Source organism: Phalacrocorax carbo, chromosome 25 (assembly GCF_963921805.1).
Source record: "Phalacrocorax carbo chromosome 25, bPhaCar2.1, whole genome shotgun sequence".
NCBI classification, from domain to species: Eukaryota; Metazoa; Chordata; class Aves; order Suliformes; family Phalacrocoracidae; genus Phalacrocorax; species Phalacrocorax carbo.
This window is the reverse complement of record NC_087537.1, coordinates 3,181,821-3,204,935: the sequence shown is the minus strand read 5'-3', so window position 1 is coordinate 3,204,935 and position 23,115 is coordinate 3,181,821. Positions and strand designations below refer to the sequence as shown.

General features: G+C 54.1%; 1 protein-coding gene and 1 long non-coding RNA gene across 5 annotated transcripts; one reads left to right on the top strand and one right to left on the bottom strand.

Annotated features, from left to right (window-relative positions):
- The first annotated feature begins 6,386 nt into the window (after positions 1-6,386).
- On the top strand, positions 6,387-11,787 carry PHB1 (prohibitin 1). Its single transcript, XM_064472987.1, has 6 exons — positions 6,387-6,512; positions 6,935-7,096; positions 7,514-7,656; positions 8,291-8,407; positions 9,549-9,644; positions 10,608-11,787. Exons 1-6 carry the CDS (start codon positions 6,425-6,427, stop codon positions 10,818-10,820), a joined length of 819 nt encoding a protein of 272 aa, XP_064329057.1. The 5' UTR covers positions 6,387-6,424; the 3' UTR covers positions 10,821-11,787.
- On the bottom strand, positions 7,655-23,070 carry LOC135317171 (uncharacterized). Of its 4 annotated transcripts, XR_010376261.1 has the most exons (4): positions 22,773-23,070; positions 22,275-22,397; positions 8,148-14,063; positions 7,655-7,885 (listed from the first exon to the last, which is right to left on the bottom strand). It is a non-coding gene; the product is annotated as an uncharacterized LOC135317171 (long non-coding RNA). The 4 variants fall into 4 exon arrangements; XR_010376259.1 differs by lacking the exon at positions 22,275-22,397; XR_010376260.1 differs by lacking the exon at positions 22,773-23,070 and having other exon boundaries at positions 22,275-22,738.
- Between the last annotated feature and the right edge of the window lie 45 nt (positions 23,071-23,115).

The following is a 23,115-nucleotide window of genomic DNA, read 5'->3' as shown; positions in this document are numbered from 1 at the left end:
CATTAGCCCCCCTGGCTGCTCTGGGGGTCTCTAAGGTGGGTGGGTGGGAGGCTGCAGCAGCCCGTAAACATCGTTTGGGGGTTTGTACAGCTTCTAGCACCCCAAAAATCTTAATTTAAGTCTTAATTTTCTGCAGCACTGCAAATGCTCATCATCAGGGGAAAGGAGAAGGGACTGACAGCACAGCTCCTCGGCGTGCTGGGGCACAGGCTTCAGGTCAGTGCTGGTACGGGATGGGGTGCAGGGGGGCTCACTCACCCCTTCCAGGCTGGCCTTTACCTGCCCCCCACCCTCCAGAGCCCCGCTCGCCCTCCCCCAACACGCTTAGCGAGCAGCCAATTTGCTGGGAAGGAAATAAAAAGGTATGCAATTAAAAAGCTGGTAGCCACAACCAGAGAGGGTCAGTGGTTCATGTGCTAATGCAAGCAGATTTTGTTATGATTCATTAAGTCATTAACTCCCTTTTAATTGGAGCTCCTTTATGGAGATGCCATTTTACCTTTGCAGAGAAAATGGGAGTCGGGCGTGAAGGGAGGATGGGAGAGACCCGCTTCGCAGCATGCGAGGGACCCCTGCACGCTGGGGTAGCCGCCAGACCCTCCCGGAATTGTGTTCTGGTGCCAGAGACCTGAGCAGCCCATTTACTTTGCAAATTTGGTGGCAGCCAGAGGAAAGGGATGGGGAGCAGCTGGAGGATGCAGGCAAGATAAAGGGGCTGTGGGTTTTGGGGGGCCGAGGTCTTCCCTGGCCCAGCCCCAGCCTCCTCAGAGCTGCTGGTCGGCAATTACCAGCCATTACAGCCTACCCAGGAGCGGCGTGGTGCTTAATGCAGCCGGTTTCAGCTGGCTGCTCGCTTCCACTGAGGAGGAAACTTTGTTAAGCGGCGATAAGCATCGAGGCGAGCTGAGAAACCCTGGTCCCAGCGCCCACGGCGCTGCTGGGACCCTCCCTGGGCAGCAGAGAGCCGGGATGCTCCGGCTCCCCAGGTGTTGGGGAGCCGAGCATGGGTGGCTGCAGCTCGCTGCTGCATGGAGCTTAACCCCAGATTATTCCCTGATGGGATTAGGAATAATCCCAGTTTTCTGTAAACCCTCCAGGACTTTCCACCTTCAAACCCATGGCCAAGCCCCGTGCCTGCCCGGGGGGTCCCAGCCCAGCCCCACCACCCGCTCCGGGTTTATTTTTGCTGCTCCGGGGTGAGTGAGGTGAAGTTGTCCAAATGAAAGACAGGCTCAATTTTAAAGCAGATTAATTAAGCTGCATTACGGGCCTGTGTGGACAGAGTTCAGAACGAAAACAGCCTTAATTCGATTTCTCTGACTTGCAAATCGTGGCAGGGAAGTCAACTGAAATCACATTAAGGCCGTTTCCACTCTGAACCGTGTCCTCGTAGGGATTTAATGTAGTTTAACTAATTTAATTTAAACGCTTATTGAGACTAACTGGGTTATGTGCCGGGCGCGGGGCTGGAGCTGCCGGGGCTCAGGCTGAGACCCCCATCCAGGGCCAGGCGGGTGGGAACGGGGCGGCAGCCTCAGCCCCATCCTGCCGCATGTGAACCAAACCCACGGTTTGTGTTGGAAAACCTCATTTCTGCCAAAAGACATTCCCCTCTCGGGTGTCTCTGCTGCCGCATCCCTGCGGATCAACGCCTGCCTTCACAGCCCTGCGTCCCCGGGGTCACCAGCCGCCAAGTGCTCGGATTCTCCGCAGTTTGCAAACTTCATGCCATAAATTTTTCGGGGACAGTCCCGGCCGGGGACGCCCAGTTGTGGAGGGCTGGAGAAGAGGAGGCTTTTTGTTCCCGTGCTGCGATGGCCGGAGTTGGGCCAGGCTGCGCCGCCCGAGGACAATGAGCTGCTTCTTGAAGCCACCATTTCTTTGCCCCGTGGAGGAATGTCCCCCCAAAACGTGGTGGATAGTGGCAGCCTCAATAAAAAGACTCAAGCAAAGGGCGCAGCTCGTTGCCATCACCCAACAGCAGGGTCTCAGCCCAGTGCTGTTTCAGGGTTGCACCTCCACGGCCACCTTCACCTCGATCCCCGAGGCACAGGATGCTCCTGGCTGCTTCAGGGCTGCTCAGCCCCTCGCCTCCATCCCAAACCCCGCGAGTCACCAGCCACTGAGGCTTTGTGCCGCTTCCCCCAGCCCACGAAGCTGGGGACAGTCTTGGTGGGTCACGAGGAGACACGTCGGGTCCCCCCCATGCCAAGCTGCCACCAAGCAGCGTGTCAGCCCATACCGCCGGTGTCAGCCCCGGCTGAATCACCCACCAGATATTCCCCGCACAAAGGACCCATTTTCCTCTGGTTTTGCCGTGCGGCTGTCGCTGGCTCCAACCCGGCGGCTCCTGGGGCTCCCACCCTAAAACCTGGGCCCTGGACCAAAAATCCCCATTGCCACAAGCCTTTTTCCCTTTTTTGCATGAATGCAAAACACTCATTTTACACAGCAAGGAAAAAGGAAGGGGGCTGCACAAACCCAACAGAAAACACGCCTGCAACGGCTGCTGTGAAATGCAAAGCACGGGGCGATCCCGGGCAGGGGGGTGCAAAGCTCCAGCCCCCAGCTCCATAAATCCCGAGTTTAATGATTGAATTTTGCCCTGTGTGAATCTCACATCAAAAGGGAATAAATCTCCTGGTGTTTATAGCCGCGGCTTTGTCACCAATTAGGATGTTGTTATTGGATTAGATGCAAGTAGATAGAAGTCTCCCGGGACAAAGTCGTCCTTGGGGGAAAGCCCAGCGGCTGGTGGGGGATGCATCGGGACGGTGTTGGGCCGTGGGGGCTGATCCTGTCAGATGGGCTGGAGGCGGAGGCTCCTGGGGTTTATCCCTGGAGGGAGGCACGTGGCCGAGGGTGGGCACCAGAGCACCCAATATTCAGCTTTACACTTCCCGCTTGCTGTAGCTGGGGGTTGCCAGGATCTGGCCTCCAAATCAGTTTGTGGTGACTCAGGGTTTTGGGAGCAATGATCACCAGGAGAGACAGGTCCTGCTCAGGGCGGCTTTTAGGGATTGGCTGTGGCTCCCTGGGGCCAACCCCATTTCATCTGGGCTTTACGGGGTCCCTGGCAGGTCCGGCCACTACTGAACACCTTCACCTTGTGCTGGTCCTCATCAGCATCCGCTTCCCTGCACTGTCAAGGCACAAAAGAGCTTTTGTGGCCTCAGAAGGAGCATTGCCAGACACAAGATGGAGCTTCCACAGCACATCTGTTCACACACAGCTGTGCCAGGGACCCAGGGGACCCCGGGATGCTACAGGGGACCTGGGAGGGGGTGACCTTCCCAGGCAGGAGCTGCTCCAGCGGGGCTCCCCCGGGCTGTGGGGCCCTGGGGATGGAGGTGCACGCAGGCTGGGACCTGCCCTCACTTTTAGGGTCCCCGTCCATCACCCCACTCAAAGGGCAGCACAGGCAGTTGTGAGGTTGCAGCACAGGAGCCTCCATCGCTGGGCTGCTGAGCAGCTCTGTGCCTCAGTTTCCCCATCTGGGACAGAGCAGAAGGGGACCCTCCGAGCTTGCGGAGGGGATGCGATGGTCCCTGATTGCTCCTGGGATCTGTTGGACCCCAAAAGAGGGGGTTCAGCACCATTGTCATCCTGAGATGCCGTCGGGGAGGGCATGGCCTGCAGGTTACAAAGTGGTCGGTGCCCAGCAGTGTCACATCAGAGGGAAAACCCACCGCGGAGGCTGGATGTTGGGGACAGGATGGGGCTGCCCTGGGGGAAGGCAGCTCCTCTGGGGTCTCCCTGGGCTTTAATTAAACCCTGGGGTTTCATTTTTTTCCTCCTCTCTCTTTTTTCCCTTTTAATCAGGATTCCTGGAACTGACAGGAGAGTGCTGCTTCCCTCTAGCGGCATCGGCCCTCCCACTTGCGGGGTTGCTGGGGCAGAGGGATGCTCATGGCGAGGGAATAAGGGGCCTTTGTCCCCTGCCAGCTCCCCTGCCCCGCAGCAGGACTGGGGCTGCCCCGGGGGGCTGTCTGGCTTCTCACGCCGAAGGGGACAAAGCACATCGCGGGTGTCTGCCCGCTCCGGCGACAGTGTCGCAGGCAGGCAGGGGATGCAGCCGGACGTCTGGGGTCCCCTCTTGGCATTGCCACTGCTTCTTCTTGCAGGAAAACCAGGGGATCAGGCCCAGCCAGCATGGCTTCATGAAAGGCAGATCCTGCCTGACTAGCCTGATCTCCTCCTATGACCAGGGGACCTGCCTAGCAGATGAGGGAAAGGCTGTGGATGTGTCTACCTGAGCTTTAGCAAAGCCTTTGACACTATCTCCCACAGCATCCTCCTAGAGAAGCTGGTGGCTCATGGCTTGGATGGGTGGACGCTTTGCTGGGTAAAAAAGTGGCTGGCTGGCCGAGCCCAGAGTGCTGTGGGGAACAGAGCTAAAGCCAGCTGGCGGCCGGTCATGAGCGGGGCTCCCCAGGGCTCAGTGTTGGGGCCGGTCTTGTTTAATGTCTTTATCCATGATCTGGACAAGGGGATCAAGGGCACCCTCAGTCAGTTTGAGGGTGACACCAAGCTGGCGGGAGTGTCGATCTGCTGGAGGGCAGGAAGGCTCTGCAGATGGATCTGGACAGGCTGGATCCGTGGGCTGAGGTCAGTTGTGTGAGGTTTAACAAGGCCCAGTGCCGGGTCCTGCCCTTGGGTCACACCAACCCCAGGCAGCGCCCCAGGCCTGGGGCAGAGGGGCTGGGAAGTGCCCGGCGGAGAAGGCCCTGGGGGTGCTGGCTGACAGCCGGCTGGGCATGAGCCAGCAGTGCCCGGGTGGCCAAGGAGGCCACCAGCCCCCGGGCTTGTGTCAGCACTGGGGTGGCCAGCAGGGGCCGGGCAGGGATGGGGCCCCTGTGCTCGGCCCTGGGGAGGCCCCACCTCGAGTGCTGGGCTCAGGTTTGGGCCCCTCGGGACAAGAAGGGCCTGGAGGGGCTGGAGCGTGTCCAGAGAAGGGCAGCGGGGCTGGGGCAGGGTCTGGAGCACAAGTGTGCTGGGGGGCGGCTGAGGGGGCTGGGGGGGTTTAGCCTGGAGAAGGGGAGGCTGAAGGGAGCTGCCTGAGAGGGGCTGGAGTGAGGGGGGGTCGGTCTCTGCTCCCAAGTCACCAGCGACGGGATGAGAGGGAACGGCCTCAAGTTGCACCAGGGGAGGTTTAGGTTGGGTGTGAGGGAAAATGCCTCATTCCCTGCCAGAGCGGTCAGGCCCTGGCACAGGCTGCCCAGAGAGGTGGGGGAGTCACCGTCCCTGGGGGGGTTCAGAAAACGTGTAGCTGAGGCACTTGGGGACATGGGTTGGAGCCCTGGGGGGTTGAGTTGGTGGTTGGACTTGATGACCCGAGAGGTCTTTTCCAACCCTAACGGTTATGTGATTCTCCAAAACCCATTTACCTGCCGCTGTCCCCACGCCCCTTCCCCCCCCGCCCTCCCAAGACCCACCGTCCCTCTGCCCCGGGCGGTACTGGGAAAGACCAGTTCCAAGCCCGTTTTCTCCCGTGGCAGGCGAGGACGGGGCTCCGGCACGCCCCCGACCCCCCGCGGGCTTCTGCCGCGCCCCCCTGCAGCCCCCGCCGGCTTCCCCCCTCCGGAACTACAGCTCCCAAGAGGCCTTGCGGGAAGCCGCAGCCAATGGCAAGCGGCCTTGCTCAGCGAGCGTGGCCGCCGCTGGGCGCGCCGGGAGATGTAAGACACGCACCGGCGGGTTGTGCTAGGTAGAACTACAAGTCCCAGAATGCCGCGGAAAGAGGAGCGGACCAATGAGGAGCGGGCGTCTTGGCGCGACGCGCAGGCGCGCTGGGAAAGGGTGGCCGCGGATTCATGTGGAGGTCAGGGACGCCGCGGGAGGGGAGCGGGGCGGGAGCGCGCGGTACGTGCCGGGGCCGGGGCCGGGGCCGGGGCCGGGGCCGGGGCCGGGGCCGGGGCCGGGGCCGGGGCCGGGGCCGGGGCCTTCGCCTGGGGGAGCGGGGCCTTGGCTGCCGGGTCGCCTGCCCTGGGGGCGAGAGGCCTAGGAGGGAGCGGGGATCCGGAGGCCTGACGGCGGGCGGGAACGCCGTGTGCGGGAGGCGGCCGGGCCAGGTTCGGGGTAGGGCGGGCCTGCGGCGGGGAGCCGGGGGAGCTCGGAGGGGTCGGGGGAGCCGTGCTGCGGGGGCGCGTCGGGGAAGGCCCCTCTGGGGCTGCGGGGCCCCAGGCTCTGAGCCTGGGGGGACGCGGGAGGTGTGTGGGTGGGGGCGGCCCGCGGGCTGAGGGTGAGGCGCTGGGGGCGATGCCGCCGCTGCAGGGTGGGCTTTGGGGGGCGGCGGGGTTAATCCTCGGCCCCGTAGGCACCTGCACATGGGACCCTCGCGCCTGTCTTGCTTCACACGGCATTAACGAGCTGGTGGGTTTTTGCAGGAGGGGCTTTTTGAAGGGGCTGGAACTGGACGTGTGAAATGGCCGCGAAGGTGTTTGAAAGCCTGGGGAAGCTGGGCCTGGGGTTGGCTGTCGCAGGTGGAGTTGTCAATTCTGCTCTTTACAACGGTGAGTGGGAGAAGCTCAGCACTTCCAGTTCACTTCATGTTTTGATCCTTTATCAGTATCTTGGCCACTCTGTGCATTTATTGCTAAAGGCATCAGGGAGAACAGGCATGGAGCCCTGCTGGGCTGTTTTCTTATAAATGCAGCTTATAAAATGCAAGATATAATCACGCTGCGTTGCACAAGCAAGGGGACTGCAGGGTCCTTCAGAAAGCCGTCAGTCAGTCAAGAGCAGACTGGGGGGCAGGAGTCACGGCTGCATCTTCTCTTTGCCACCTTGTTCCCAACAATCTAATTTCACTGGTTTCCTGTAGCAAAAGGCTTTAACGGCCCCCGATAGACCGTTTCCGTGGAGGTTTTGGTGGCGTGTGGGTACAGCCGTCAGCAAGTGACAACCGCCCTTGATGTCCTCTTTTCTCCTCTAGTTGATGCGGGCCACAGAGCTGTCATCTTTGATCGATTCCGCGGGGTCCAGGACACGGTGGTAGGAGAAGGTACCCACTTCCTCATCCCCTGGGTACAGAAACCCATAATTTTTGACTGCCGCTCTCGCCCCCGTAACATTCCTGTGATCACCGGCAGCAAAGGTGAGTGCTTGGACCCAGCAGCCATAAGAGAGCTGGGTGGTGACATGCTGTGCTTTTGCTGATGCTGTCTCTTTAGAGACTTTAAATCTCTAGATCTTTTTTATTTTGAGATTTAGAGAGCCAGAACAGATTAAGGGATCCTTCCTTCAGTCCTGTAACTTGTCCGTTTAAACATAAAGTCCCTGCCTTTACGGTAGGGCAAGTAACTCCCTGCATCGAAAACAAACTGAGGCTTAAATCTTACCTGTGAGGAGGATTTGGATCCCAAGGTGAAAGGGGTAGTGAAATTAACTCCATTTTGCTGACAAAAAGAAGTCTGAATGTTTGTTCTTTCTCATCTAATTACCCTGGAGAGGACAACTTCAGGATATTTCCTGTCCCTGTAGTTTGCCACTAAACTCCTGACTCTTCCTACAGATCTACAGAACGTGAACATCACGTTGCGTATCCTGTTTAGACCAGTGACCGCCCAGTTACCACGCATTTTCACCAGTATTGGAGAGGACTACGATGAGCGCGTCCTGCCCTCGATCACAACCGAAATCCTCAAGTCTGTTGTGGTAAGGGCGGCGTGAGATCTGCTGGGCTCTGCCGGTCGTCTGACTTTCTTCTTTATAGCAGTGAGGGACCTGCTGGAGCGTGGAATATGTCATGCTCCAGGATACAGCTTCCCTTTCCGCACCCCAGGCTCTCACGGGCCATCCAGAAAAGTGGATTGTAGCTGTGCTGATCGTTTGTGTCCTGGTCATTGTGACTGCCGGGCCTGACTCGATTCGTGTCGGATGCTCTCTGGAGGGAAAGAGGTTTCATTGTTACCTGCTCTCAGCTGTGGGCCCCGCTCTTCAGGCAGGGACTCGCAGTCAGGAGACTGGGATTTTTTCACTTCTCCTGCATTCCTAGATTTCAGCTTACTCAAGATCTCTGATTTTGAAAGCATTCCCAGGGAACTGCCAAATAATCACTAACCAGCTTTAATCTAGCTTTTATGTTAAGTGCTCAACTAGACAACCTCCCCTCCAGCTTACGCTTAAGTTCCCAGCCTTTCTCTTACCTCCGACGCCTGGGCAGCTCGGTGTTTGTTAGCTTTGGGAGAATGGGATCAACTCTGGGGCTCATGGGTGCAAAGACGGGCAGGGTATGCAGAACCTATCGCTTCTTGGAGTGTTCCTCTCACTGTTCCCATCCTCGTTTCAGGCTCGCTTTGATGCTGGAGAATTGATCACTCAGAGAGAGCTGGTTTCAAGGCAAGTGAGCGAAGACCTCACGGAGAGAGCAGCAACCTTCGGGCTCATTCTGGATGATGTGTCCTTGGTAAGAGTTCTCCCTTTTTCACTTACTCTCTTTGGAGTGTGCCCAAATAAGAGCAGTGGAGAAGAGAATCAGTGGATGGCCAGGGATGGGTGGGCTGGAAGTTTGGACATGTGGACTCTTTGTCCATCTGCAGTTGCAGACGTAGTGGTTACCACTCAAGTCAGCACCTCTGCTTTTGTCGCTGGCCTTCAGTGACCTTGGACAAGCCCTTGGAGGCTCCGCTGTGCCAGCGTATCAACAGACTTCACTGTTGCTGGGCTTTTGTAGTTAAAATGAAGAGCAAATGCTCCTGCGGGTGATGGATCAGGCTGCACATTGCTTTAGAGAAGGCGGCTGTTCCACAAGCACCCTGAGACACAGGGAGAGTGTGCCAGGAGGTACTGCAGATGCATGCTTTTTGTAGCGTCTTTTTTTTCTATGAAGCATTAGTTATTCTCAAGGAGGGAGCTCTTCCCTTTTACCTCCCTACAAGCTTTGTAAATTAAATCATAATCTGGCTTGTATATGCACCTCTCCATCTCTCTCTTGGGACTTCCCTCAAAAGCCCGCTCAGAGGAAAGGGAAACAAGCTCTTTCATTTGGCTTTGAACACACAGAAAGTCGTTGCAGGAAGGTGACTTTCCTTCTGCAAAATGTGAATTTTTGACACTCTGTTTCTGGTGCTTTCCACTAAGCGCGCTGCTGGAGGGAGGTCACCTTGCCCCTGCCCCTTCCTGGGAGCCTGCAGCTGTCCAAACAGCCTGGGCTGAGCTCACCAGTGCACACAGAGCGTGAAAGGTGTAGGATGCCTTGGCAGACAGCGGCTTCCCTGCCTTGGGAGGGGAGTGCTGGGTGAGTGGGCCACCTCTGCCGGGCGCTTGAGCAAGCGGTGGTGGCAGGAAAGCGTGGTGTGTCTCTGAAGGTACTGGTGTTACTGGTCTGCTGGACTGGAGCTGTGCTTGTGGCGTCTCTGTTGAGACTTCAGAACCAGATGGGGAGGCCTGCTTGTCCCAGTCCTGTTCTTTTAGGGATACTGGCTTTCTGTCTCCGCTCCAGCCTCACTGATAGAGGCTGGCTGCCTCCCCGCTGGAGCTGCGTGGGTCACAGCAGCGCTGCTGTAAACTGTCAGTGTTGTGGACTTTGTTTGATTTCTGCCCTGCAGACCCATCTGACCTTTGGCAAGGAGTTCACAGAGGCGGTCGAAATGAAGCAAGTGGCCCAGCAAGAAGCCGAGAGAGCCAGATTCATTGTGGAAAAGGTATCTCGTCCTTCTGAGAAACTTGGAAAAGCTTGACAGTATTTCTTTCCACTCTAGCTTGCAGTGAGCATCTCACTCACCTGTCCAGGAGACTGGGCAGGTTGAATGATGAAATTACTTAGGGTCGTAACGCTGACATGGTTCTCGGCTTTGGCATGTGACTGTTGGATAGATAAAGCCTAAGGTTGGTTTTCTGGGTCTTTTCCTTTCAATACCATGTCACAGTCTTATTGGAGCACTGAACAGAAATGCCTGCTTGGAGGAGGAGGGAGGAAACAGTGTTCGGTGTCAGTAAGAGGTGGGGTTTGGGGTTGAGATTTGCAGCCCAGGTGATCCTGCTGTTTGTGAATTTTGAGAGGGTCGTTGGAGCTTTCCATGGTGTTTGATGTAATGGACGTGGGTGGCCTGTGTCCTAGGAGTGTTACTGACTGTGTGCAAGGCTGTGCAATCTAGGATCAGCCCAGAATGTCAGTTTCTGCATTTGCAGAAACAGTTTTGTGATAAAGTACCCCAGCCCAGCTGAGAACGCATGCCTGCTGAGATTGCAAGACCCTGCAGCTACACCCAAAATTAACCCAGTGGATGCCACAAGATGCATGTAATCAGCCAGGATGATCAGAAGGGTTTATCTGACCTGGTTTTAACTCCACTGAAGTTCTCTAATCTTTCACAGACAGTTTTCCACCAGGAGTTCCCTTAGGTGGGTTAATGTTTCATGAGGTTAAGACTGATAAGGCAATTTGAAGATGACTTTTCAACCTTTTTTCCACAGTAGGCAGAAAAACAGTCTAACAGAACGCAGCTTTAAAATAAAATCACCTTCTACCTTGGCTCTCCTACTGGGGAAAAGAACAGTAGGGTGGTGAAGTGGGAATTTATATTTTAAATGACAATAGCATCTTCCTCCTCTTTTGCTCTTATTTTCTCTGTTGGTTATTCCCCTTCTCATCTGTTTGCTTTCAGGCTGAACAGCAGAAGAAAGCAGCTGTCATCTCTGCTGAGGGAGACTCGAAAGCAGCCGAGCTGATTGCCAACTCGCTGGCCACTGCAGGTGATGGCTTGATTGAGCTTCGCAAGCTGGAGGCAGCCGAAGACATCGCGTACCAGCTCTCACGGTCCCGCAACATCACTTATCTGCCCTCTGGACAGTCTGTGCTCCTCCAGCTGCCACAGTGAACCTGGCTTTGCAGCCATAGTCACCCCTACCTACCAGATCATCCCTTTCCAAAAGAATATTTGCAATTTCCTCATTGGTAAAAGCAGAGGAAATTAAAATTCAACCCATTTTGAATTCTTAATCAAATAAAAGTGAACACTCTTGACAACAAACCTGCATTCCTCCCATGTCCGGTCAGAGCAGTGGCTCCACTGACCATTAAGCTAGGTTTGAGAATTGCCCCTTTCCAGGCAGTTTGAGCAACAGGAGCAGCGTTTTCATCTGTTCACTCCTGGGACGAACAGGTAGCCCAGGTGACTCCCTGACCACAAGAGTGCTGCATCAATCCGGTTTCACAGCGATGCTTCAGTGCCTTTAGGCTGGCTGAGCCAGGGTCGTTACAGACTTGCAGGTCCTGGACTATGGAACAGGGATGCGCAGGGCTCGCTCTTCAGTCAAGCCAGTCTTTTTTTCAGGTGTCAGCTGAGAGAAAGGGGACGCCTCAGCTGTCAGGACAGTGGCTCTGCTGTGCCTGTGTGAACCATAGCACTGATAGCTGGAGGCGCAGATCGAGTGGATTGTGGCTGGGGGTGAGAATAGCAGAGATTCACTTTGTGTAGTAGGTGGATTTCAGGCATGGAGGAGAAGATACTTCCTCTGCAGGAAATACTTCTCATGTACATGCTGGAAATGGGACATCTCCGCTTCTCCCCCACCGCCGCACACTGATCTGTTGGCTGCCGCTTGCCCAGTTGTGCAGCGTTGGTTCTTTCACCAAGGTCAGTAAAAGCGGCAGTTGACCTATTCCTGATGGCACCTGGGACGAGGAGGGGAAGAGTCAGTGCTCCGTGGCTCAGGCAGTCGGAGGTGGGCGGAATTCTCTGTTACATCAATGCTCTTTTTATTTAGGGAAACTGAATTATGAGGAGGATGTGATGGATGAGATTGTATAACCAGCCTTCAATAAATGTCACAGTCCCAAGTGCAGTAGTGTGGGTTTTCTTTTGATATCTCTGAAGAATGAAGGTTGGGTCAGTGAAGCAAGGCACTTCATGCTTGTGCTAGATTATTTGGATAAAAGTCACTTAGCACAGGCAAACAGGCCTTGCTCCTGACAACTTAAATATTTAAACATGATTCTTAGGCTGAATTCCTGCAAGAAGGTAAGGCTGAGAGTATCTTGAGGTTATTGTGAGGGTTTTTAATTGCTTTCTGTGCACAGTTCAGGCTGTTGTTTACTGAATGTACATACATTTTCCAGGGTGCTCTTTTGACGCAACACTGTGCTGTTGGAAGGAAAACGGGGGTGTATTGTACCAGATACAGCCTGCGGTGAACTTCAAACCTGTAGGTGGCTGTCAGAAGGCATGATACTAGCCTGGCACACCATTACCCCCATCCTGCAAACAGGATGCATGTACAATGTCTGTTATCCCTGAGCGGTGAAGTCTTAGGTGGGTGTCATCGCTGCCCTGGGGGTGTTGAGCCCTCTGGAAAGCTGCTGTGAATGATGGGCTTGTTTTGTCCTCCCACAGCCACTTTGGGTTGTTGCCCTCGCCTCTGGCAAAATGGAAAGACTTGCCTGCTTTTTCTGCTGGGCCAGGTACGCTCTTGCAGTGATGAGGTGCCTGAGCTTGCAAAATATTTTAAGCAGCTGAGCAGTCAGGTCCATAACTCCCAAATAACTTCCAGACCTGTTCCCCCTCCAGAGCTCATTCTTTATTCTTCTGTTCACCGCTTCAGACATTTCTAAGGAAGCTTCCACTTTTCTCCCAAGGTTCCTTTTAAAGCCTCCGTAGCGTTTCCTCTGTTCTCTCTGTTAGTTTCATGCACCAGGTGTTGGGCTCAAAACAGTGTGTCTGAAATCCCTTCTCGGCTTCTGTGGCTCTGCATTACCTCTCCCTCCGGTTCTGCATTTTCAGTGGAGTGTGGAGTGTTTCCTGCTGCTTTTGCTGTTAGCCGCTCAGGAGGAGGTGTCTGAGGCTGTAATGGTGGCCCCTGGGTCTGATTAATCACCATTTCCTTTGCTTTTGGGTGTAATTCTTTTTACAAATGTTCCCTGGCTGTTAACTGCTCCTTTACCCTCACTTTGCCTCATGTAATGCCTGAAGCTGCCATGAACTCATCAGACTTCAAAGCTGCTCTTGAACTTGTAGCTGTCTTGGTGTGTGCTTGCTGAACCCCTTGTTTATATTGTGTTTATAGCTGCTCTTCAGCCTTGTAGACCATGTGGACCATCAAGTGGTCTGGCTCCAGATGGAAATGGTGACCCTAAAATGAGCATGTGGTTTTGTGTGCACTACACAGGGATACTGGGTGAGGAAACGGCCTTCTGCATGCTGGATGGATGCTGCTCTGAGAGCTGTGCAGCAGTGAGCGCTGCCTGGCATCCTCTGCCAAACTTCTCAGGTGCTGGTGGACTCCTTGATGTAAAAACAAAACAAAAAGTTGAGATTGTGTAGCGAAGGACTGGCCTGCCCAACGTTCCTGGCCAAGGCTGGACTGCAGAGAGTTGAAGGCTGGACTCCTCTTCCCAAGATGCTGGCCCTTCCCTCGCAGCGTTCGGGAGGTGTTAGCAGGGTGTGAGCACTCACTTTCAATGCTCTGCTTGTCAGGGCAATAGAGCTTTGGGTTTGGGTAACATGAAGGCAGGCCGCCCTCGCTGCTTGAACAAACAAGGTGTCCCCACCCTCTGGCATTTCTAACTTGCTCATGAAAGTGGAGCGCAAGCTGGGGTGGGGAAATGAGAGAGGGTCAAGGCGTGAGGCTATGTACTGGGGGCAGAGAGAGAGTTTTGCTGGCCAAGTCCTGGTCTGCCCTCTCAGAGCCTGTCTAAACCACTCAATCAGATCGGTGTCCTGCAACTGTCACCTGCTGCTCTGCTGGAGGCGGGCTGGCTCCCAGCTGCAGGGCACAGCTATTGCATGGGCGGCCTGCTCTGCAGCTTGTGTGCGCCGAGGTGCTGGAGATGCTCCAGAAACAACACATCTTCCCCCTTCACCTCATCCTTAGAGAGAGCAAGAGAGGGACGTTTTTGTGACTGTGCCTGGAGGACCAACCGCTGTCTGTGACATAGTGCTCCATAACCACCGTGTGCCACGGCCTTTGGGTAAGACACATCAGCCCAAGGTGAGGTGTGATCATGGGCGAGAGGCAGCTGGATGATGACACTTGAAGGGAGATGAAGAAGCCTCAGGTTTGTTTCTGTGAACAGAAACGCCAGAGGGCCTGTGGGCTGGCTGTCACGCCTGGATTCCCGCTGTCTGAAATGAATAGCACAAGTCCGATTGATTGAAGAGTTTCCTGCACTGGGCAGTTATACCAGCTCTCTCTTGTGTGGGTTTTCTGCTCCTTCTTAGGGATTGCAACCATGCCAAAACTTTTGCTTTGGGGAGGGGAATGCTTTCTGTGGTCAGATTTTTCCTTCATTTTTGCCACTTATTTGCACAAAATATTTTGAATTTATATTTGACTACTCTTAATCCCCCACCAAATTAGACATTGGTTTTTTCCAGAGGAAAGACAGCATGACTGCATAAACCCAGTGCTTCCCTAGCACGGTTGGATGTTACTGGGCTGGAGAAAGCATGTGCTTCCTTAAGCAACCCAGCTGGAAAGGTGCAAAAACTTACTTTGAGACAGGCTCTGCCCCAGACCCCTGCCTGAGTGCTCGCTAGTCAGAAATAGATGCCCTTCTGTCAGGCTCTCCCTCCCCAGAGCTGACTCACAGCAGGTACTCTTGGATCTCTCCATTTTCCAATAAATTCTTACACTTGGCACCAAAGCCTTGGGCTCGGCAGTGTTCTGTGGGTGAGTGATGGAGGCTGTAGCTTTGCTGCTAACCGTGACAGACCACGTTAGCCAGGAAGGACGCTTGCGAAGAGGTCACCTTTTTCAGAGGCAGGAGGAATACAAAGCGAGGAGCAGCAGAGGCTGGCAGCCAGGCTGCTCTCCCACCAGATGGCAGCAGCGTTTCTACTCTCTGCATGGGGAGGCTAGCGGGGACCAAGGGGTGTCCCTCAGCCTCCCGTGGGGACAGGTGAGTGGGGAGGTCACCCTGCCCTGGTCAGAGGATGCAAGGAGCCGACGTGGACAAGGGCAAGCACAATAGCACTGTCTCCGGGCAAGGAAGGAAAAGCATGAGCTGGCACAAGAGCTGTTTGATGGGCAGTACCTCTCGGGCAGGCAGGTTTAGTCCCTGTGCCAGGCTGTCCTGGTAAACCTGTGACACCCATTTCACTCTGCTGAGCATCTTCAGCTCCAGGTTTTAACCCCTCTAGCCTAAGGCAGCACACTGAAAGGTGCAAACACCTGTCTCCCTTTCTAACTTTGGTGCCAGGGTGGCTTGGCTTTGCAGCCTGTCTCTTCACAGCCCTTCGAGCATTCCTCCTCTGCCCCTTTCCCACCTGCCAAAGGCTGCCCCTAGCTTTTTTTTTTACTAATTCAGGGTGGACAGGAACAACAGAAAAGTCTAGGCATGACTTCAGAGGTGCAAGTTGTTTTGGCTTGACATAAGAAAACAGCATTGAGTCTTTGGGTCTAGAATGTCAGTATGATGAATTCAAACTGGAGGGCCTGGTGTTGGTAAAAGCTCGGCAGTTTTTTGATCTGAAGCCCTGCAGTTTTGTGGCCCTAGAGTAATGGCAGCACAGACTCATAACTTGTATTTCTCTGAATACAGCCCAAAAACTAACCTCCAGGTACCAGATTTTGGGCAAAGTCTGCTGGTAATGGGCAACATAAGACCTGCTGGGGCTACTGAAGGGCCCTCTATGGGAGGAAACTGCAGCCCTCTCTGCTGCCAAAATGCATCTTGTACTTGAGACCATAGAGCAGCAGTTGGTTGCCACCTTCACACATCAGAGCCTGACATGCCAAGGTGAAATCTCCCTGCCCACTGCTCTGCCCTGGCTGCAAACCTCCAGAGAGGTTTAGTTTGGGTTTTTTCTAGGAGAATTTGCCTTACTTCTCCTTCCTTTCATGCTAGCGGAAAAGCTCAGCTCTGTGCCACCCGCAGCAGCTGGGCCAGCCTGCTAGCAACATTCAGACCAGCCAAACAAGCTTTTGTTCATGATAAACAAACAGGAAACTGCCTGATTTCCTCTGCGTGTTCACCCTCTCTCTCTTGCGCGCTCTCTCTCCCCATTTAATAGATAACCAGCCTACCTGACTTGTGAAGAGGATACCGAAAGCAACCACACGGACAGGCACTCTGAAGCAGTTGTGATTTGCAGCATGGCTGTTGCATTGAAATGGGCATCTGCTCCCTGACAGTTGCTGATGCACCAGAGCTGAAGCCTCTCCAGGTAAGGGAGCTCCCTGAGTTTGTGATAATTTGTACCCTGCAGCAAGCTGGCAGCATGTCTGAAGTGGTTAGAGCAAGGGACAGGGAGGAGTTTCCTTATTGCTTCCTTTGTGCTGTTTATATCCAAGTGGATCTAGCAGAAAATACCTCTGTCCTGAAACACTGAGGAAGTGGTGGTGTGTATGGGGGGGAGAAAGCACTTGTGGAAGTGGGTAGGAAATAACATCCTAAGCCAGGCTGGAGCTCAGCTTGGCTGGGAGATGGGGTGCAATTCTTAGGGCCAAATTTGGTTTAATTATTCCTTGCCTGGCACTAGGCAGCGCTAGGGGCTGAGACGTTCCTCATATGCCTGTTTTCCATCAGCAGAACTGAGCTGACTTCAGTCCAGCAAGTCCTAACTTAACACTAGTGTAATTCTCAGAGGTAGGTCAGGCTTACTTAAGGATGACTTGATGCTTTGTGCTTTGGTTTTCTACTTGGTAAAGCAGGAGAGGACTGTCATAGGTAGAGAAGTATCAGGGTAAGTGATGGGTGACATAGTGTGCTTTAGCTAGGGGATGCAGAACAAACTTCCAGAGAAAGTGAAGCACCTGATACCTTTAGAAAAACATGGTGGACACTTCTTTTAACCATACACAGCCATGCTGGGTTCATTCTCCCCACCCATAGAAAGCAATAAAAAAACATATCTATGGGATAAGAGCCTGGTGGAGCAGACATCTAGTTCTTGCTGAACACATCCCCACAACAGAGAGGAACTAGAGAGGCTGGGAAGCTCCCATGGGAGGCTGAGCTCGACTGCTGCTGTAAAAACAGCGTTTGGGGTTCCCCATGCTGGGCCTGCACTGATGCTGATCTGGACAGAGTCAGAAACCTGCAGTGAGTTATCCTTGATCTCTGACAAGCCAAAGCTTGTCCCAGATTGAGAATTTGGAAATTGTGTCCCAGACGGAGCTGCAAGACGGTAGTGCAGAAGATGGGAGTCAGTGGAAGATGCCAGTTGCAAGACGTGTTCGCATCCCCCATGCTGGTAGGGGCAGCACAGCAGGAAGGGCAGGAGGAGGCTGGGAAAGAGCACATGCAAGGTGCCTCTGAGCACTAGGTTAAAAATATTCAAGAGGCAAGAACAGGAAGGAAGCAGGGGTTAAGCCTGAACAAGGTGAGTCTATCCCAGAGACATTAATTCAAACATGACTTTGATGGGTAGAAGTCTTGCATTGCCCCTTCTGCAAAGCTGGTAAATACAGCTCTTTCCTCTGTCACTTACAGCATCTTCCTCCCAAGCGCAGCTTTTCATGGATGCTTTTCAAACTCAGAACTTTCTACACAAAAGGCTAGGCTGGAAGATTGGGTGTGAATGGAAAGGACTCTAGCTAAACCAGTTTGTTCCCCACCAGCCAAGGTACATGGACCCTACTTGCACTGCTTTGGTAGGGGTCGATGCTGATCTAAGCAGAGGTGCTCTTTAGCATGCGAACAGAAATGTCTCCAACAGCGTGCTATGGTGACTTTTCCATTTAAAACTTACCCCAGCACAAACATTAGAACTTCCCTTACGCAGGCAACCTGTCGGGGAGACCACCTGAGATTACAGCACAACACCAAAGCTGATTAATCAAACAAAGAGTAAAAGCCCATTTATGTGAGTTTCCCTATTCCACCCTGCTCTTGTCTAATTGCCATATCCCAGAATTTGTATTTTATGGTATTAAAAAAAAAGCACAAAAACAAGGCTCCCCAAAGAGAACTTTTTTTTTTTTTTTTGGTGGCATGTTTCTTATGCAGAGGCTGATGGCTCTGATAATACCACCCTGCCCCCAGTACCCCAAAGAAAGTTAATAAACCACAGATGGATCTGCCAAGCTTTTCTGTATTTTACAAGGCTGTTACTGCTGCCCTGCCCAGGCTGAGTTCAAACCCTTAATGCACAAGGTCCTGTAAAACCATGCTGAAAACAGCTGGCTGTGCTGGGTCCCTGGGGAGCTGCTGCTCAGCACCCAGGTGCTTGCAGCATTAAAATACTTGTCAGGGAAGGCTGAGTGTGCCTTCTCAGAAGGGCAGAGTTAAAGCTACTGGTATCACCAGTAGGCACCTCACTCTGGAGTTCTGCTTCTCAGGTGTTTATTGTGTCTCAACTCTTGCCTGTACCCTGCTGCTCTGAAGGTCTAATCTCCAGCACAAGGAGATGCTGGTGGGTGTTAGCTCTGCTATATTATTTGGAGACAGTTAATCTTTAATCGTGGCCTTACACTGAACTAGTAAAGAAGGGAGAACGGGAACCGGAATTTCCTCTGCTTGAACTTCTACTTTGCTCTGTATAGTCTCAAAGCCCAGCGCCTCTGTACTCAGTGGTGGTGGTTCCCTCAGACAGTGCAGGGCTTCCTGTGACAAGAGCTAGCAGGAAAACCCCTTTGTTTTCCTTTTGCTTCCTTTCCCATTGCTTGAGAGGATCCTGGATCCTGCAGGACATAGCAGGATACCTAAAAGATAAAGCATTATTCTGTGAGTCAACTGGTTGGGTTGCAGACCGGGTCAGCAGGGTGTCAGTGCCCTGTCCATGCCTCAGTTTCTCTTCTCGCCCTTTGTTTGTTTTGCTAGTGGGGAAGGGCCTGTTCTTTGCAGGGTCCTTGAGTAGCACCTAACTCCAAGGGCCTTTCTCCCTTGGGGAAGGAGAAAGAGCCCCCATTGCAACTGTACTCTCACAAGTGTCAAGTCATGCCCAGTTCAGGCTGTTCCCAAAACAGAACTGTTGTGATGTGGAGGCTGCCACAAAACACTAAGCACGTGGAGAAGGGCTAGTGTTGTTCCACGTGGCCCTGCTTAGTGCCAGCCCTGTTACCAGCATCAACAAGCTACCCAGAGTCACCTCTTGCCGTGGAAGGAGGCAGGTAGGGCAGCAGGAAGGCAGCCCATCTCCCTGTTGGCCATGGGAAGAAAGAGGCCTGGAAGAGCTGGTTCACTGGCTGCAGAGTTTCCCAAGAAATCATCACAGCAGGAGTCCAGATGAAGCAGAGAGCCACTGCTGCCTGGTTAAAGCCAATAACTCTTGTAAACTGGGCCCCATCTCACAGCAGCACAGCTCACGTGGGACTGCAGGCCCCAGACTGGGCAGAAATCTCCCTTACTAGAGGATTTCAGCCCTGGTTTGCTGCCTGAATGCCATATAAAATAACCAGAGCAGATGGCTCAGGGATTGCCCAGGAACACCCAGCTTTGCAAACCCAAGAAGCCTGCCCACACCACATGAGAATTATCCACTGATAAAAGTAGTTTACCTCTGTTTGATTTTCTCCTTCCCACACTATTCTGCAGCTGGTGCTAGTGGTTATCCCCACCATAGAGCTAGCTGCATCTCAACAATACTCTTACTCCTTAAGTTTGCTTTCTCAGCAAGTCTAGAACATCTAGTCCTCTAGAAGAAAACACAGGTGGGTAACACTGTTCTGCTGTGTCTGCAGCCCCTGGCTCCGTAAATTCTTATACTTCTATTGTTCTTTTCACCCTGAAAGGTCCTAAGCTGCTTAGCAGAAAAAAGATCTGGTTTCCAGGGAGGGATAATGTCACCTAGTGCTGTATTGCTGCTACTTCTGGGGTGAGCTGCAGACAGCTGCTTGCTGAAACACTGCAGTAGTTTAGGGAGGAAATTAAGATCTGTATCACCTGTCCCTGGCACAGCATGCACAGAGGAGGACATGTGAGGGCATTTCCCACACAGTTGTACTCTAGAAATAAGGGAAATGCCACAGAAAGGGGGCAAGGGACCCACAGCATCTTACTGAGCAGGGAACAAGAGGCAGAAAGTTGCCCCTAGAAGTTATACACCAGCATGAAGGCAAAGCAGAGATGACAGCACAGAAATCAGTGGGCTGATAAGGATCTGTGGCTGTGAGGCAGGTGTGCACTAGGGAGCAGATCATATGCAAGAAGAGATGTGGAGCTGTTGCTGCATTTTTGTTTGTTTCCCTTTACCTGGCTGACATGTCTTTTCATGTCAAAAGCTAGATCAAAGGGAGGGATGTAAATAGCTGAAAGAGGCTTCCTTGTGGGAACAGGGCTGAGTGCCACAGCCAGCCTCTTGGCCGGATCCCTCCCTGGAAGCAGCATGAGGAGCTGTCACCCTCCATTAGCTAAACACCCAGGGAAGAAAGTGTGCGACTACTGGGTGTCCTGGGCATTTGGGAGCCAAACCATGCAGCAAGGCTAGGAAGAGTCATTCTCCTCTGCAGCTGTCTCTTCCCTAGGCCACCACTGACACTGATGGGACACAAGCAGGGCCATGAGGACAAGTGCTTTGATTCCATCATGTCAGAAGCCCTTCAGAGTCCAAGGATATTTGCACTTAGTCCCTGATTTTTTTTTTAAACTCTCCCTCTGCAGAGTCATGGTGTCCACTGAGAAAGAGGGACTTAACACTTCCTTTTCATCTCTGCATAGCTGTTATTTGGGGGGGGTGAAATAACCCTCACTGACATCACCTGATAAGTTGAGGATGCAGAGCACCTTTGTCAGGAAGGGCCCTTGCAATCCTCCAGTAGCCATTTCAAAATGAGGGAACCTCACGCTGCAGGCTCAGGGTACGGAAGCCAGGTTAGAAAACCACAGACTGCATCAGAAGAGGGAACAGGAAAACAGCCTGGGAGACCAAATGCTTTCCTTGCATGCTGGAGAGAGAGACCATCAAGGCCCTGGCCTACTCTTGTCCCATGGATAGACATCAGCAGTGACTTCACTTTTGTGGATGCTGAAATGGTTGATGGTTTTACTCTTCATCTGTACGCCTTTGGACAAGAGCACCCACTGTTTTCCAGCAGCCCTCAGTTGTCCCTCTGCTGAAAGCCCATGTTTGGAAGTGGGGCTCTGTCACTGCTGTCTTGTTCATTCACCTTCCAAGAAAAAGGTCCTCCATTTTTCTTCCTGCCCTTTTCAAGATAGGAAATTCTAACTACATGGCATCCTTCACATGCACACAGTTAACCAAGAGCAGCACCACATCCCCTGACATCTCTTTTTCTCAAGAAGCTGCATTGCACAAGGGTATTGGGCTGAGATGGAGCAGTGCCCATGCTCACAAAGCCCAGGGTCCCCCTGGCTATCATCCCCCTTCGCCCTCCAGTCCCGGCAGAGATTAGAACAGCCTGGAGCCTGTTCTGCACTGGGCCAGCTAGTAACAGCTCCCACGGGGCTGGTCAGAGCAAAGCACGCCTCGTTCCGCTCCTTTCCCATGCCCCCCCACAGCAGGGGTTGCTGGGGCAAGGAAGAAAACTGGCAACATTGTTCTGATCCCACCGCTGGGCTCCCCCACGACCCTGAACTTTGACTCTGAAAGCCCAAATCCCTACACTGTGCAGGGAGCTCAGATCTGGAGTGTATGTTCAATCATCAAGAGCAGGTCAAATACGCTGGCATGTAACATTACATTTCAGGAGTGTGTATAGATTCTATTTATTTTTGCAGAACATCGAATCAAGTGCCCTGTGCTGTCAGGGTGGGCATCTGCAGCAAAGAAAGCGGATGAGGAAACAAACCACAGTTAGAGAAGGGATCGCAGACAAAAGGATGTTAAAAAGGGGACTACAGCAGGAACACAAGCGAGAGAGCAGGCAAGAGGGAGCCAAAGCTACACGGCACCACAGATTCCTGAAGTCCCTGGGAAGCAGCTCACACTACCAAAAGGCCTGCTGCCCTTCCCCCTTTTCCTGTTTCTGCTCCTTTGCTAATTCTTTTACCACCGCCAAACCTAAACCACAGCAGTGCTCTTTCCTCCTACACAGTGCTCAGCAGTGGTTTTCAGGGCTATGGAATAGGCTTCACAGCTTCCTGGGAGAGGTGGTACTGCTGCAAACCACTGTGCCAGCCTGGAAAGCAGCAGCCCTAATGCTCCCCACGTCCTTTCATGAGCCCCATACCTGCCACTAACAGGGAGATCTACCAGCAAAAAGTATATTTTCACTTCTTGTCACATCTCCCTCACCCATCAGGTCTGGGCCCTGCAGGTGGGTGTAATCGAGAAACCACAGGCCAGAGTTAAGTAGTTATTTGTATTTTAAGGGGTGAGGAAGGCTTGAACAAGTGGGAGCTGGGGTTTGGCATAATAACAGAAGCGTCTGACTCCTCTGGCTACTGAAAATCGGACAGGGTCTCACTGACGAGGCCGGTTTTAAGGTCTTACCTGGCTCCCGAGGGGCAGCTCTGTCACCCCACACGGAACACGGCCCTTTCAAAGCGCCTCCCATCCTGAGGCTGCAGCCGCTCCCTCACAGCAGCCGCCGTGTGAAGCACTATCCCCGTTCATCTGTGAAGAGCGGGGTCCTGAGGCCCGGCCCTCCCATTCCCGGTGGGGAATAACGGCTCCCGTTACGGCCGTTATTCCCCCGGCTGCCGGGCTGCAACCGGGGCCCTTCACCGGAGAGACGGAGGTACCCGCGGAGCGAGGCAAGGCGTGGGTCAGGGTTAGCCGCAGCGCGGCGGAGCGCTCGCCACGGCATGCCCGGCTCAGCTGACTGCAATTAGGGCGGCCTCGCTAATTACCTCAGCGGAGTAACGGTCGGCCCCGCCGAGAGGAGCCGCCGCCCTCCCCCACCTTCGCGCCGCGCGCGCCACCTCACCTGAGCCCCGCGGGGCGCTGTCCCCCCCCCCCCTTCCCGCGCATGCGCCCCACCCGCCTCACCTGCGCGCCCCGCCGCAGCCTGAGGTGAACGGCGGAGGGCGGGAGCGGCGGGGAGGGTGGGGGGGAAGCGAGGCAAGGCCCGAAGGCGCATGCGCCCCTGGGCGCCGCGCGCCGGCCCCGCTCCCCTCAGCCTATGGGTGTCCCGTGTATGCCGTGTACCCCCCTCCTCCTCGCCCCGCGCGCGCTCCCACCGCTCGCGCACCCGCGCGCACCCGCGCGCGCACCCCCCCCGCCCGCCGCGCGCACGCGGTAACCACCTCCCCGGCGCGCGCGCCCGCCCGCACCGGCAGGCACGCGCCCGCGCGCGTGCGCGCGGCGGAGTCGCGAGACTGGCTGCGGCGGC